Source organism: Strongylocentrotus purpuratus, unplaced genomic scaffold, assembly GCF_000002235.5.
Source record: "Strongylocentrotus purpuratus isolate Spur 01 unplaced genomic scaffold, Spur_5.0 spur5_scaffold_21, whole genome shotgun sequence".
Lineage (NCBI taxonomy): Eukaryota > Metazoa > Echinodermata > Echinoidea > Camarodonta > Strongylocentrotidae > Strongylocentrotus > Strongylocentrotus purpuratus.
This window is the reverse complement of record NW_022145607.1, coordinates 36,169,515-36,185,621: the sequence shown is the minus strand read 5'-3', so window position 1 is coordinate 36,185,621 and position 16,107 is coordinate 36,169,515. Positions and strand designations below refer to the sequence as shown.

The 16,107-nt window shown below is 35.0% G+C and overlaps 1 protein-coding gene across 1 annotated transcript; it reads right to left on the bottom strand.

Annotated features, from left to right (window-relative positions):
* Window positions 1-64: 64 nt before the first annotated feature.
* On the bottom strand, window positions 65-15,859 carry LOC100893833. Its single transcript, XM_003725791.3, has 5 exons — window positions 15,686-15,859; window positions 12,170-12,242; window positions 10,599-10,637; window positions 7,298-7,444; window positions 65-3,628 (listed from the first exon to the last, which is right to left on the bottom strand). Exons 1-5 carry the CDS (start codon window positions 15,712-15,714, stop codon window positions 2,858-2,860), a joined length of 1,059 nt encoding a protein of 352 aa, XP_003725839.1. The 5' UTR covers window positions 15,715-15,859; the 3' UTR covers window positions 65-2,857.
* Between the last annotated feature and the right edge of the window lie 248 nt (window positions 15,860-16,107).

Sequence of the window (16,107 nt, the reverse complement as noted above, 5' to 3'; positions counted from 1 at the left end):
GATATTGATCAACTTGCAGTTATTTTATGTGTTTTGTGTATCATATTCACAAGATTCCAGTTCATTGATTTAAGCATATATATCTTTATTAATCTCTTCATTATACATCTTTAGCAAATACACTGTAGAGGAAATAGATAAATTAGTAACATACAACAAAGATAAATACTCAAATTGTCTCTTTTAAAGAGAAAAGAGAAATAGTTTCTGTGGTTATAGCACTGTATAGGAGATTACATTGTAATTCACAAACAAAAAAGATGAATAGATTCTGTGGTTATAGCATCGCACTTTACAGGAGATTACTTTGTAATTCACAAACAAAAAAATAACACGTAGTTTAAGCTTCTCCCAACCTTAACATTTAGTAGGCTTGCTTTCGTCCACTCCTGTGGAGTTTTGATTATTCACGCAATTCCTTGCTGTTTACTGGCTCGTGATCAGTAGAGCGAAGATAGGTGACAATGAAGTGCCAGAGTCGCCATTCAGTAAATGATTGATCGCTTTTTATGCGGTTGGATTCTTTTACCTTTCTTGACCAGAATTGCGTTTCAAACTCAATGGCCCGAATTCACAAAGGAGGTTTGTCGACAAACCTAGGTTTATGTGCGACATATGACGCGTCTTTACAAACCTTGGTCGGTAAAAACGCGTTGGAACGCGTCATATGATGCACATAAACCTAGGTTTATCGACAAACCTCCTTTGTGAATTCGGGCCAATATGGGCATCAGCCCATCCAATGGCGTAAATTCCTTATTCTTTTCACATTTATCCTAAATTTTCACTAAATTATTTCCACTTTAGAGAACTTTGCTTATCATTCGAATATTGATACAATATACTGATTGGAATATTGTATTTCCCATCATTTTCCTTCTTTAGAACTTTGATTTAATTCATTCATTAGAATATTGATACAATAAATATTGAATTTTCCGTAATTTCCAAACATTTCAAGAAACATTTGAAAACATTCCTTTAATTTCCCTTTAGAACTTGTATTGTGACATTTAGAAAGTTCACTCGCATAGTAGATTATATAAAAACAGAAAGGCATACATAAATAGTATAAGACATAATAAACATAGCATATTCAAGTAAGAAGTGAGATTGAGAACCCATAAACAACTAGAAAAAAATTACCAAAAAAGTGAATCGACCGCAATTAATGACAATCATTTAATGAATGCCAGACACTGACGCGTCAGATGAGCATTTGAGATGCAACACAAAATGTATAAATGGACCCTTATAGTTACTTGCACCACATTATACATATAATAATCATACAAAATCAAACTGTCGCTTGTTTTATCTCCATGTATTAAGACTAGCTTTCACATTCCACCGCTTTGCTTATGAATGATATAAGTAAAAGTCTGTCTGAATCGACACCAACAAAAATATATGTACAACAATAAGATGATTGCACTTCTATTCATATCAGTAATACTAGGATATTCGTTAGTCATTAAACTTGTTTACTAAATGGAAAGCTATTGAAACTATCAGTAATCAACCACCTGGATCTATATTATAGATATACATGAATATTGACTTTGGGTGATGTTAATGATTACATACATTCGCAAATGAATACTACAAAACATGATGGTATACGACATTTGTTCGTGACAGTGAAGAAAAGTCCTAGTACACTTGGACACTTTCTTGCCTCTTGGAGGGAGATAAAAGTTGATCTACAAAACTTACAGACTATGACCTGAAAATGGTGGTCTTAATCAAATATGTGGTCAAAACATTCATGCATCTAGACTTTACCTTCAACAACATGCACACACATTCTTGATTTAATAATAATAATAATTTTGTTTACGCAGGGAAGCCTCATCAGCTTCAACGATGTTCTCCGTTCTTGCAATTATTATTACCCAGTGAATGACAAGTACCCATTTACACCTGGGTGGAGAGTGGCAAATGCGGATTAATGTTTTGCCAAAGAACGTTAGTGTCGGGCTGAGATTCGAACCGTCAACCCTTGGATTGAGGGTCAAGTGAATGAACCACTGGACCACGACACCTCCACATCAAATTCTGAACTGATGTTGTTTTATGAACATTCTGAACTTATCTTATTTCATGAACATTCTGAACTGATCTTATCTCATGAACATTCTGTATTGATCTTATTTCATGAACATTCTGAACTGATCTTATTTCATGAATATTCTGAATTGATCTTATTTCATGAACATTCTGAGTTGATCTTATTTCATGAACATTCTAAATTGATCTTATTTCATGAACATTCTGAATTGATCTTATTTCATGAACATTCTGAGTTGATCTTATCTCATGAACATTCTGAATTGATTTTATTTCATGAACATTCTGAGTTGATCTTATCTCATGAACATTCTGAATTGATCTTATCTCATGAACATTCTGAATTGATTTTATTTCATGAACATTCTGAGTTGATCTTATCTCATGAACATTCTGAGTTGATCTTATCTCATGAACATTCTGAATTGATTTTATTTCATGAACATTCTGAACTGATCTTATTTCATGAACATTCTGAACTGATTTTATTTCATGAACATTCTGAACTGATCTTATTTCATGAACATTCTAAATTGATCTTATTTCATGAACATTCTGAACTTATCTTATTTCATGAACATTCTAAATTGATCTTATTTCATGAACATTCTGAATTGATCTTATTTCATGAATATTCTGAATTGAACTTATTTCATGAACATTCTGAACTGATCTTATTTCATGAACATTCTGAACTGATTTTATTTCATGAACATTCTGAATTGATCTTATTTCATGAACATTCTAAATTGATCTTATTTTTGGAACATTCTAAACTGATCTTATTTCATAAACAATCTAAGCTACAATCCTTGACATCATTCGAAATATCTGAGCTAGGACTAGGAGAATTCTCTTGGTCTGAGTTTTCTTGATTCTCTATCTCATCTACGTTACTCTCCGTGAGATCATTCGAAGTTTCTGAGCTAGAAGAATTCTCTTGCTCTGAGTTTTCTTGATTCTCTATCTCATCTAGGTTACTCTCCTTGAGATCATTCGAAGTATCCGAACTAGGAGAATTCCCTTGGTCGACTGAGTTGCCTTGATTCTCTATCTCGTGTACCTCAATCGAAGCTTGATCTAATTCGATTTCTTCACCGAAACCCTCACTATCATTAATACTTACACCATCCAGATCATTGACATATCCATTGTTATCTACTCCGAGATCATACCCACTGTCCTTACTAATAAGTGACCTATTTGTTCTCTTGATCGGATTGTCGTTACCGTCTGTCTTCTCATTCGCGTCGTCACCTTTTACCTCGCATTCTTGTTCGTCTTGTTCACTGTTATCTTCCGACTTCTGCTGACCCCTCTTCGCGAACAGATTATCTCGTCTTCTCCTCCTCGCGGCTTGCTTTATTTCCTTATGTTGACGTCTTCGGAAGAAAGTAGATGAGGTCGAGCCTTGCGTGAGGTACTCTGGAAAATTCGTCCTGATGTAGATCTCATCGTCGTCGTGGTCGCATGTAGGAGATTGGCATGTGCCACAACAGTGATGGCAGCAGTAGCAGAAACAACAACAAGTCGTAGTGAAACAGAATGTCAATAGACCCTGTAGGATTGGGAAAGTGGTTGAAAACGTTTAGTTGCTTTGAAGGATATATTTATCAACTGAATGTATTCATGGAGCAGTTTAACTTGTTTATGACAGCACTAATTATTGTAGTACTTTTAAGTAAAGAGAAGGTTGAGTAAATGGTTGCAAGCTATCTTATTCTTTTGTATGTCCACAGTAAACAAAATATGTGTGCTGAAATTAAAGGATACTGTCTCTTTAAATGCCCTTAAAGAAATCGCTCAAAAGTGGAAACCAAACTACTACGTCCCTTAGACTCATTTCTGTGTGCAGTGAAAGTGATTTCAGCCAGTACAATTAATTTCTTATGCATTTTGATGATTCAAAAACATCACAGTATAATAATCATACAAAATCAACCTTTCCCAAATAATTCCATATAGTTTCTTTCACAATGAAACCACATGATCAGAACTCAACATCAGCTATTAGGGACTTTTAGATTTGCGTGGACTGATACGTGTGACGTCTATTCAAGGCAGTGCATTAAAAGGACGTCGATCGTAGCATAGACCTATTGTCTTCATGCGAATCTAAAAGTCCCTATTTTATGAAGTATGACGACGTATCTAAACATATTTCGGGTGTCACACTCATTCTAATTGTATTCATAAACTGGGTGATAAGTAACAAACAAAAAAAGAGGAAGATATTTTTAAACGTTTTTGGAATGGGAAATATGTTTGAAGGGAATGAGAAAATAACAAGAGAGGGAAGTGGTATGAGAGATTTCGCAAGAAGGAGAAATGCAATGGCAAAAGGCGAAGAATTACCCTGTAAGAACGGAGAAAAAAAAATCAATTGTATAGATAGACGGATAAATAGGGGTGCAAGCAAGGGAGAATCGAAGGTGAGTCAGGGAGAGAAAAGAGGATACAATAGAAACAAAAGCTAGGCGAAAGGAATTCAGAAGTCGTAAACTCAAAGAGTGAAAAGAAATGAAGAAAATGGGGGTCCCCGGCTCCCCTCGGCATGCAGAGGGATCTATTTGTTGGTAATTATTTAACAATGAATCAGACTTAACGGCCCGAATTCACAAAGGAGGTTTGTCGACAAACCTAGGTTTATTGCGGCGTCATAATTATGACGCGTTTCGACGGTTTCAGACCAAGGTTTGTCGACAAACCTCCTTCGTGAATTCGGGCCTATTATGTCTACTCTCACAAGCAAATCGTGTGGCATGACTTTTGAAGGACGTCTGATAATATAACGTCTGGTGGATTAAAAGGATTATAAGAATAAAAGCAGATTAGAAGGAAATATTCACCTAAAAGTAGCGAAAATATGTGATAAACATGATAGGAAAGAGGATGAAAGTCTATACCATTGACTTAAAGAGAAGGTTGAGTTCTAGGGACAGGTGAAAAATAATTTGTGAGCGCTGTCATTGTTATTATGCATGTGTGGAAGAACATCAGAGAAAAAGGTTCCCGGAAAAGCATGGCTCTTCAAATGCCTTCGTTATTATTATAAATATGACAAGTAACAGCTTAAAATGAAGACCATGCATCATGCCACATTTTTGTGTAGTCCCATAGTTCATCTTTCTGTGTACAGTGCTTGATATTTTCACCAAGACTGGGCCAAAATTCTTATCATTTTGATGATTCCAGAACCTTGCAGTACCAATACTAGTATATAATGCTACATGATCAACTTTTTTCTGTTCAAATTCCGCACCGTTTCTTTCACAATGCAATCGCAGGACCGGAACTCAACTTTATCTGACATTGTAATAGAGAGGGGAGCAATCAATATAGTTGGATATAGACAGAGAAATTGTGAGAAAAGGTAAATCGAAAGCATAAGAGGATAACGCAGAGCACAACAATGAAGTGGCAGGAATGTCGCGGTCGCTGAGAGAGACATAATTTTTGTTTTAAAGTAGAACAGAGGAAGGGGAATTCCCCTCCACTCGTTATGTCCAGTGACCTATTCGTTTGTATGACAAAAGTATATTAAGCAATGAATTATTATTTTGTTACAATTTGATTGGCCAGTCCCACAAGCGTAATCACTGTAACGTTTTTAGAGAACTTGTGATAATAACGTCTAAATAAAAGTGATTCAGCTATAGTTATTTAGAAACGCGCCAAATGCGCCAATTCGTAAGCCCACCGCAAACTATACGATGTTCCTGCGATCCGGTTTTCGAAGAACTTGCAAGTATATTAGATAAGAAAACCTGATCAAATATGATCTTCATGATTTAGGTTCCGAATAATCATTAAAATACTAATAACATGAATTTTAGGGCATTTAATTCTTTTGGTCAGCATAAAAGCCGACACGGCCTCAAATCGTATAAATCGTAGAAATTGCACTTGTCTACTGGTATGGCTTCACTCAGATTCTGATCCGATTTAGCTTTTTTTCCTCCACGGAAGCGTGAAATCAATAGACATTTTAATTTCATTTATTGTATGACTATTCAGATCATTGAGAAATCTGAATGTCCATATTGAATGCTATTGCAAATTCTTTCAAAATCGGATCATATAGTTAGATAGCATAGAGTGTGCGATTGGCTGTGGGATTAGGCCCATTTTAGAAACTACAAAAAGAGAAAGTAACTGATTGCATGATGTGGACAGCGCAATGATATATGAGGGGAGTGCATGGTATAAAAGAGAAATCGTATAAATGGTTTAAGAGGAGAAGAGAGTGATCATGCTTGAATGGAGCCAGAGAAAGAGAAGGATTGGAATAAGAATAGAATCGTACGAAGGAGATAAAGAAGAATACATCCAAGGAATAAAAGTCAATAAAGAGAGTGAAAGGGAGACAGACAGTGCAAATAAGAGGAAATACTTTGACATCTTTAACTGGGGAATTAGAGACAGTAAAGCAACGACATAGACATGGCAGTACCTGTTCTTATGAGAGCTAGAATGCATGGTGCTCATAAAATTTAATCAACACCTTACATACGATAAATGCATGCCCTGTTTCATAATTATATATAGGCTTATATCCTGAAAATGAATCGCGATTCATTTGAGAAGAAAAAAAAGGTAAGACCGAAACGGAGATAAAGGGAAATTATGAATAAGTCCATTATGATTTGCACATAATAATTGTCATTGATTACTTTCTTTCTCGTTCATCAGAGTTATTTTGATATACAACATGTACTTAAATGCAGTTTAATAGCTGCATTTGCTATATATAATAATGTGCATGCATTATGAGGTCTATAATGGTAGAGACTTCGTCATTTAATCGATATATAAATAGGAATAAGTACTTGGCTAATGGAAATGAAACAAGCCATAACCAAATTCAACATTATGTAGGATGTGTTATTCTGCCATCAACAGACTTCTTGTCAACTATACCTCGACTGAAAAAAGACTAAGCGTAAATAGCCAAATTCGACGGATCGCCAAAAATACAACCAACAACAAGAACGACAATTCTATTTCTATTCTATTTCTAATTCTATTTCTGCTCATTGGAATATCTGAGTCACAAAGATTTATTGTTCATTTATTATGTGAGTCAAACAATATTCATGTCAAACGTACATTTGTCAAATGAATAAATGAAAAAAGAAAAAGAAAATGAATAGAAATTTGTCAAATGAAGAAATGACGGAAGAAAATGAAAATGAATTAAATAATTTCTTAATTATGAATGAATTACCTTCATGACGGGACCTTGTTTGTCCATAGCTTCAGGTGAGAATGGTTTTTGTATCTTCGCCCACCATTTCACCGATCCATGTTTATCATACATCGCTCGCTTAGATGGATCACCAAGAATGCTATAAGCCTTCTCAACTTCCTTCAACTAAAACAGAAAAAAAAAGATAATAATAATTATAATAATAATAAAAACGTTACTTATAAAGCGCTTTCCACCGAAGTCTGTAAGCGCTAAAAGATATCAAGATTACTCCATGGTATATACGATACGGTGCGATATTTTGAACAATATAACCAGTTCAATTTAAACTAACCTTTGATGAAGATCTTTTTTCTCTCTCTAAGTATTTATTGATCAAAAATCAAATAAAACAATAACAGAATGAAAACAGAATATTTACAGAATTACACAAAGCAGCATTCTACACAAACTAGGGGCAGTTACACTGTCATCCAAACACGCCAAAAAATGCCAAACCGGAGCCTGGCCGCGATGTTACCAAGGGCAACTACGCTTTACCGGCAGACATGCCAAGCCCCAAACATTCCAAAACGAAGTGTGATCTTTTGGCGTGTTTTGGCGTGTTTTGGCGTGTTTGGCAAGTATAACCGCTCGCAGTTGTAACATCGCGATGTTAGGCACATGACTTCCGGCACTTCCGGATTGTTACCCGCGCTCTTTTAAACCACGTTCTTCCCGTGTGATATTTATAGCATTTCCATCGTCGCGCGTGTTATCCGTTCATTCAGCTCCGTTTGTTCCAATTCCGTTAACTCATCCTTTATTCAATCTTCGTTATTCCCGTCTGGCCCTATCTGTCTAGTAGTAGTATTTGAGTGTTTTGTTAGATTAATTAATATGGAAGTGAACAATTCCCATTGGACTGATGATGAGATGAAGTTCTTGATTTCGATGTGGAGGCAGGGAGAGCTCCTCCACCAGACTTCCAAGCGGTCAAAATGAGGTTGGTGAGCTCTTGCTGTCGCCTCATAAAGTACCTAAAAAAACGAGCACGACGATCACTTTCCCTACGACGTCGGCGAATTCTCATAATTCCAATTAACAACGATGATTTTCTTAACCTTCCCATATCGTTTTTACTACTAGATTTCGATTGAATTTGGGAAAACTGAATCAGCAGCCGTAGTCCGTACTTCGTAACTTATCCACTCTTGCCTCAAATACTACACGCGAGATAAACAAAACATATCGCATGCATGCGCATGGGATGTATCGCTATTTAGCTAGCTATAGCGCTAGCTGGAAATTGCGCGCGCTAAAAATCTTATAGCAGGCCGGGGTCAAAGGTCGGGAAGACTGCACATGCGCATTACCAACCGAAACACGCCAAAACATCGCTGAACAGCTCCGTCGGTGATGTTTCAGCACAAGTGTAACCGGGTGCACGAAACATCGCGACTTTTCAAAATGAGGTATTTGACAGTATAAATGCGCCTACTGATGAAGATTCTATTTAAAAACCGTCACCACTACTGGGCCAGAAGGGATTAGACCACACAGAGAGCCATCGAGGTCACTGTGACAGGTGGCTATCTCATTAACTCAGCTCTCATTTAACATAAGAAAAAGAGGATCATGGGGGACCAACAGGCACCGATTGGGGAAGTTTCTATATAGAGGGAGCAAGTAGCTACAAGTATGGCAGTGTGCCTTTAAAGTCGGAAACATGGATCACTGTATTCTGATGTGCAAAATAACAGTGTGTCAGTTCCGGGTTAAAAGTGGCACCACAAAGAGGTTTTTATTTATTGCTAAAACGAAACAATTCCCCTGTGGAATTCATCGGTCAATTCTTAGTTCCCGACCAGTGCCGTTGGGACCAGGATCTTGTCCAGAAGACCAATTGAATTTGCTTAATTTAACGGTTCTAATTGACTGTTTATTTTCCAAATCTTGATCGAAATAACGAATCTATAGGTGGTCATTTTGACCAGAATCCTGGTTATACTATCGCCATTATATAGATGTGCATAACTCCCGTGTAATAATGCAGAACGACTTAATAATCGTTTTTCATTTTGTCATCCAGAAATTTAAAGAATCTTGATATACAAGATAGAACCATAAGTAGGCAATGGTCATGGATAACATTTCACATGACACATGACGTAATAGACATATTGCAGGGAAACCCCCTTTATAATATTCATTCTAACTTCTACATAATTATTGAGCAATCTCATTTGTGATTCTAAAGAAAAGATAAAAAAGAATTACAACTGAATTACGTCCATTCATGAATAATAATAGTTGGGATTAACCAGTCTGAGGGGGTCTGAGGTTACAGAGTACACCAAGCATCACTGCACATCATAATTATATTCCATTCATTTGACATGAATGGATTTTGGTAATCGGTCCTAAAAAAAAAGATGGGGGTAAACCCAAGCGAATAATTGTATTGACACAAAAAGAGCAGAAAATATTCTTCTCTGGTTGATTGCCACACATCTATTTCGCAATATACGGCTTCATTTGGCAAGTACTCCAAAATTGGGAGGTTAAACAATAAATATTTATCATGTTATAAAATTTGTTTGTCTAAATTATTAATGGTATGAAACTGTAAAGCAGTGGTATTGATATTAATTATTAATCTAATATCAAATCGTACTTTCATTTCGGCACGTAAAATGGGATACTTGTAAGCACGTAGACCCTTTATGCGGAAATCGTCAAAATGTTCTGTGATACTTCTCTCTCTCCCCTCTCTCTCTCTCTCTCTCTCTCTCATACTCTCTCTCTCTCTCTTTCTTTCTTTCTTTTTGTATTTATTCATTTCTTTCTTTCGGTCTTTCTGTCCTTTTTACCTTTGTGACTGAGAAAGATCAGAGGATCTTTTTTCACATCTTGATCATTCAGTAAATGGTTACGAAATAAAGAAGTATGTATTTCATATCATTCGTCTGCTTGATCTGATGAAATATAATATAGGCTATATACCATCTGCGTAATGTAATCAAATTCTATGCACAAAACTTTTTCAAGTTTTTCGTTACAAACTATTTCATTCACTAGTTGCGAATAATTGTATTTCAATAGTCAGAATGCGAACTGCATACATTACGTATTGCTTGGTAGGACCAGACTCTCCCTATATGGTAGCTAGGACAAGCAACACGTAAAGTATGCAATTCTGACTATTAAAATACAATTAGTATTGACAGGTAAAGGGAGTTAATTTGTAACGAGGAACTTTAAAAAGACCTATAGGCTATGTGCATTTATTCATTTGATTAGATTACAAAAATGGTGTTAAAACCAGAACTGTACATACCTTTCGCTTTGCTCCTGTCTTTGTGTACTTGATGTGAAGCTGTAAGAAGAAAATCAAGTTTATTATAGGATTCTATTTCTAAACATTATACGATTTATTGGCTGCTATTTACCAGCAATTTTGCCCTAATCAATGCTTAAAATAGTCATGGTTTATTGATTGCTTTCTAAACATTTTAGGTAGAAAGTCGGTTTCTATTCAACATGACTAATTTATTCGTCCTATATTAAGCAAATGATATCAAAACAACCACATAAATACATTACTTATGTTTTCATTAATTATTGTTCCACTTCCATACTTTTTTACAATAGTTTTAATTTGCAAATAAAGGATAATATCAGTACGATGAGTTAGGCATAAAAGGGATACATCTGGGATTCCCCACTCCCTCAAATATAAAAAATATATATATATATTTAAAATCTCGTTGTAGACCTATATATAGCATTGTAGTAATTATATTGGGGTATAAAATATTATTACGCTGGCATGTTAATTCGCTCAAAGTTTGCTTAAAGACATCGAGACTAATCGAGATTAATCTATAATATTTCCTGTACATTTCGGTAGGATGTAAAGTGCAGTATGCGGAAATCGTCAAAATGTTCTATGCGGGATATACCTCTCTCTCTCTCTCTCTCTCTCTCACACCCCGTCTCTCTCTCTCTCCCCCCCCCCCCCCCCCTCTCTCTCTCTCTCTCTCTCTCTCTCTCTATCTTTCTTTTTGTTCTATGTTATTCTATCTTTCTTTCTTCAGAGGATTTGTACTCACATCTTGATTATTCAATAAAGTGAATGGGTACAAAGTAAATAAATTATGGTGGCATGTTTAGCTCAAAGTTTGCTATTCAATGTTTGCTTCGAGCACGTCAAGTGTCTTCCGAATATAAGTACTATTTTATGTTTACATGCCCGTGATGAAGAATACAAAATATAAAACAAACTTCATCTACTTGACTGACTCATTTTGCAGCTCGCAAATTTACCTTATAAGACATAATTATTTGCATATTCAATTAAATCCGGGACGAAATTCTTCGAATGTAGTAACATCCTCAGGCAAAACGGTTAAAGCCAATTATTTCCGCTTTTCACCAATTCGCGGCTTCTTCTCATCCCTTTGTAGAGACCTTTGTTCATTTTTCGGGAATTTTTCACCTAGACCCCTACTAAACAAAATCCGCATAAATCTGTATTAATTCGTGATGTCATCGCGATTTGCGAAATTAGTGCACGCATCAAAATCCTCATTGTGTTCCGTGATCGAGGCATCCTAATTTCAATCGGTATACAACAGAAATAAGAATAATTATTTATCAATATATTGTTGAATTTTTCTGTAATTTTGGTTTGCAATTAAAATTCCAGAGGAAACATACTAAAATAAAAATTAATTTTAAAGACAATGAACATTATGGTTGTTTGATAACATTTTTAATTTTTTAGCCAGGATAACTGACCAACTTATAATGCTCTTTGTATGTCAACTTGGCTTGCGTTTGAATTTGAATAGTAAATGAATGTTTAATTGGGGTTTTTTTTAAGATGTTTAAGCGAGGATTACTTACCAACTTATATGCACTTTTTATGTCATCTTGACTTGCGTTCTGTGTTACACCTAGTGACACGTATAAAGACACACTGCGAAGAAGAAAAAAAGTTACAAGATAATCAGGACTACAATTAATTCAAGGTTTATTCGATGTTATGTTAAATCCAATATACCTATTTCTTGTGTTCAATTCATATTTCCTCTCAAGTAGGGAGCAAAGTGAGACACATGCAATTTTAAAGACGATTTTATGGATGTCGTATCCTGCCCCTCCCCCTTCTTCAGTGTCTTCTTACTGAGAAATGTAGCCTCACTGAGCATGTCACGTATGCCGAGCCTCTCATGAATTTTGTTTAGTGTCGCTGGCAACAACCTGAAAAAGTGTTGAAAATGAATTTTAATCCTTACTCCCCCCCCCCCCCCTCCATCATAATGGAAAGTAATATTCTGTGTGAAGATTCACGTGACAATGTACATGGTTTATAATCCAAACATTTAAATATTAAAATAAGAAAGTTGCTTAGTGTAACCCCCCCCCCCCCCTCCCTCCTATGTTTTTAGTCCTTCATAGGCTACGTTATTGAGTCAAACAAAACATTTTACAATGAAATGAAAGGAAGTCTTTATTTAAGTCAAATAAAACAAAATATTTTCACATTTCTCTCCTTGTTGTTCAAACAAACAAAATGTTGAAGTGACTGTCATTTAGTTTTTAAAATTGTTATACATACCAGATATAGAATGAATATATCTGTCGTCTTCATAATATTGAATAATTTTCTTCTTCAAATAACTAAAATTTTGAATTTTGTTATTAAGTTTGTGTATGAATAGTCGATACTTAATCAAAGTAACCATGTAATTTAAACATCGTTTCTTTTGTCTTCAAAACCAAAAATTATCTGCACTCGAGAACCTTCATTAATTTTTATCCATTTCAGCGTTTCATTCCAGATTGATTTACTGATTTCACAATTATAAAAGAAATGTACAATATCTTCCAGCTCTTTTTTACAAAATGAACATACTTTTATCATTACTCACTATGTTCAGTTGCTTGTTCAAATACAGAATCCTATTTACTATCTTGTACTGAAAATATCTTAAACCAATATCTGGAGTAAAACGATATATCATCCTATGATATTTCCGCATTCTTTGACATTCAGGGGTTAAATCTAAATATCGTTCCCATTTCAGATATATTGAGGGTATACAACTTGTTTTTTTCAAGAAAATTTTTGTAAGTATATTGACAACCTTTTATGTCATGTATTAGTATTTTGATAAGTGACGACATTAAAGGACCTACTACATTTGTTCACATTTTTCAATATGCATTCGATATCGACACTTTATAGCTTGAGTTACAGAATAATAAGACAAATAATTTAGTTTCCAGCAGAATTGTTCGTATTGCTCACAAGTCAGAGGTTTTCCCTTATCATCAAACAGGTCATGTATAGGCTTACATCTTATATCTTGATAACATTCGTTTTATCTCCATAATAATGATATAGACAGGACCATTTTTCCCTTGGGATAGTAATAGTTTCGATATAGTCTATACATTCCACTCTTAAAAAGATAACGGATTATTTTTCTTAATTACAATCCCTGTTAAAATCTGAGAATATTCGTTCATTGCCATTAGTATTATGCGAAGACAGTGGTATTATGCTTATCGTATCCGAGCAACTTTCGCCTTTCGAATCGGAAAGAGTGACCCAAGGAAATTGACGTGTCGATCAGGGTATAACCGGAACTAACAGAGTTTACCCAACATCAAATTGTGATAAGGATCATTGTACCATGGGTCCTTACCAGCTGATCGAGTACAGATTTAAGTGTTTATCTATTATACACAAACACTATATATATATATATATATATAAAACTAGCAAAACTGTTCAACTGTTTTCTGATATAATATTATGCCATTGAAACCGCAATTAAGCCCGCTGAGCACCTCTGGTTAATAGACCAGTTCACGGTTAGCACCTTACTGCAATGACCCCGAATATCCACAGATCTTCAACACATGAAGAGGTCCCACTTTGTACATTTTGAAATAATCACTCCTACAGCGATGGAGGTGCTTTATAAATAGCCTTTGTTCCCCCTTTTCAAAGAATACATCCACCTGTGTACAATGGAGTGCACTGAATGTGCATGAATGAATAATGTTACATAACTTTCATGAGCACGTATCCAGTATTTCGTCTCTGTGTATTTCAAAATTTGTTCTGCAATGACCTTTATCTGCTCATGCTCAGACAGCAACCGTGAACTGGCTTATTGCCAGTGTCCTAAACCCATCTTAAAGTCCAATATCGAAAATGCCATATTCGAAATAATTTGTTTGGTATTTTCATTCACAATATTTGAATCTAATTTTGAAACATAAAATATTCTTAATCACATTAGGCTACTAATATTGATAATCAAATAGCTAAGATGGATACCTCGTGAATGTCATTCCCTTCCCATACTCCCTTCCTACCCCCCCCCCCCCTCCACGCCGACCCGCTGTGTTAAACACCACAATTAAAATTGCAAGAAATCAATTCCGTATTAAATTGTCTTCATGAATACAGTTGACAATAATATTATAAAATCTTTATCAATTATATAGTGCAAGTCGTGAGATAAGGTGAAGAAATTCTATCATTATTCTCGATAATGCTTCAGATAACATTTTAATGTACCGATTGTCAGAAAACAATGTACATCTTCCAATTCCAATATTATTAACAGACCTATATGCAAAAGTATATTGTGGCAAATTTGAATTCAAGCTATATTCTAAATCAATACTGAAAAGGGAAACATTCATTGCAACATATTTCATTTGAAATGGTAATTAATATCGCTGATCGAGAAGGACAAAAATTGTCTTATTCCTACTTCCAATCAAGCACAATTTCTTTGAGTTCTTGAATTTTAGGTATTAATGGACTGTCTTATGGTAACTATTCCAAAACAAAATAAAATATTACATAGTAAGATGATTTACAAAATAAGATATTACCCCGTTACAAAACTAAGACATTACCCCGTTACAAAATAAGATATTACATAGCGAGATGATATACAAAATAAGATATTACATAGCGAGATGATATACAAAATAATATATTACATAGCGAGATGATATACAAAATAATATATTACATAGCGAGCTGATTTACAAAATAATATATTACATAGCGAGATGATATACAAAATAAGATATTACATAGCGAGATGATATACAAAATAAGATGATATACAAAATAAGATATTACCATACAAGATGACATACAAATTAACAAATCACTTTTAGGGTCTATAATAAATTATCAATAGGAACAAGAATAAAAAAAAAAGGATAAGGCGGGATAATTTTGTAGAGCCCCAAGAGTGTGAAGTCTGACAGACATGAGCGCTTTACGAGTACCCTCTATCGTATCATTGTTATTATTTGAATTATTATTATTATAGCTTCATATTAAAGATATCGAATTAACAGTCTTCAAAAAGGTATATCTACCTTGCTTTTGATGTTCGAGGTAGGAACATGTCTGAATCAAATCCTCAAAGCACACTGGTTGGTAAGTACACCTTATTTAGCACTCTGAATGATGGTACCTGGCACCCGCTGGGCCTCATGCAGTTTTATCTGTTTGATAATCCGCTTCTTTGTATAATGTACAGGTAAACTCTCTCTTTATATAGCAGTGCGTGCGTGTCGTGTGGTGTGTCCGCGGTTGGTAGGTTCATGCCTTGGTAAACAATGTGCGCGTTTGCAGGCCTATTATAGGCTATTTTGATTGGAGACCAGGATGTAGTTGGAATATTCCGTTAGAGACTGAGACTATACTGATCGGCACCGGATCGGAACATCATAACTCATGCAGTCGATCATAGTCTAAAGATAGAAAAATATTTTAAAAATTAAATTATAAAATAATT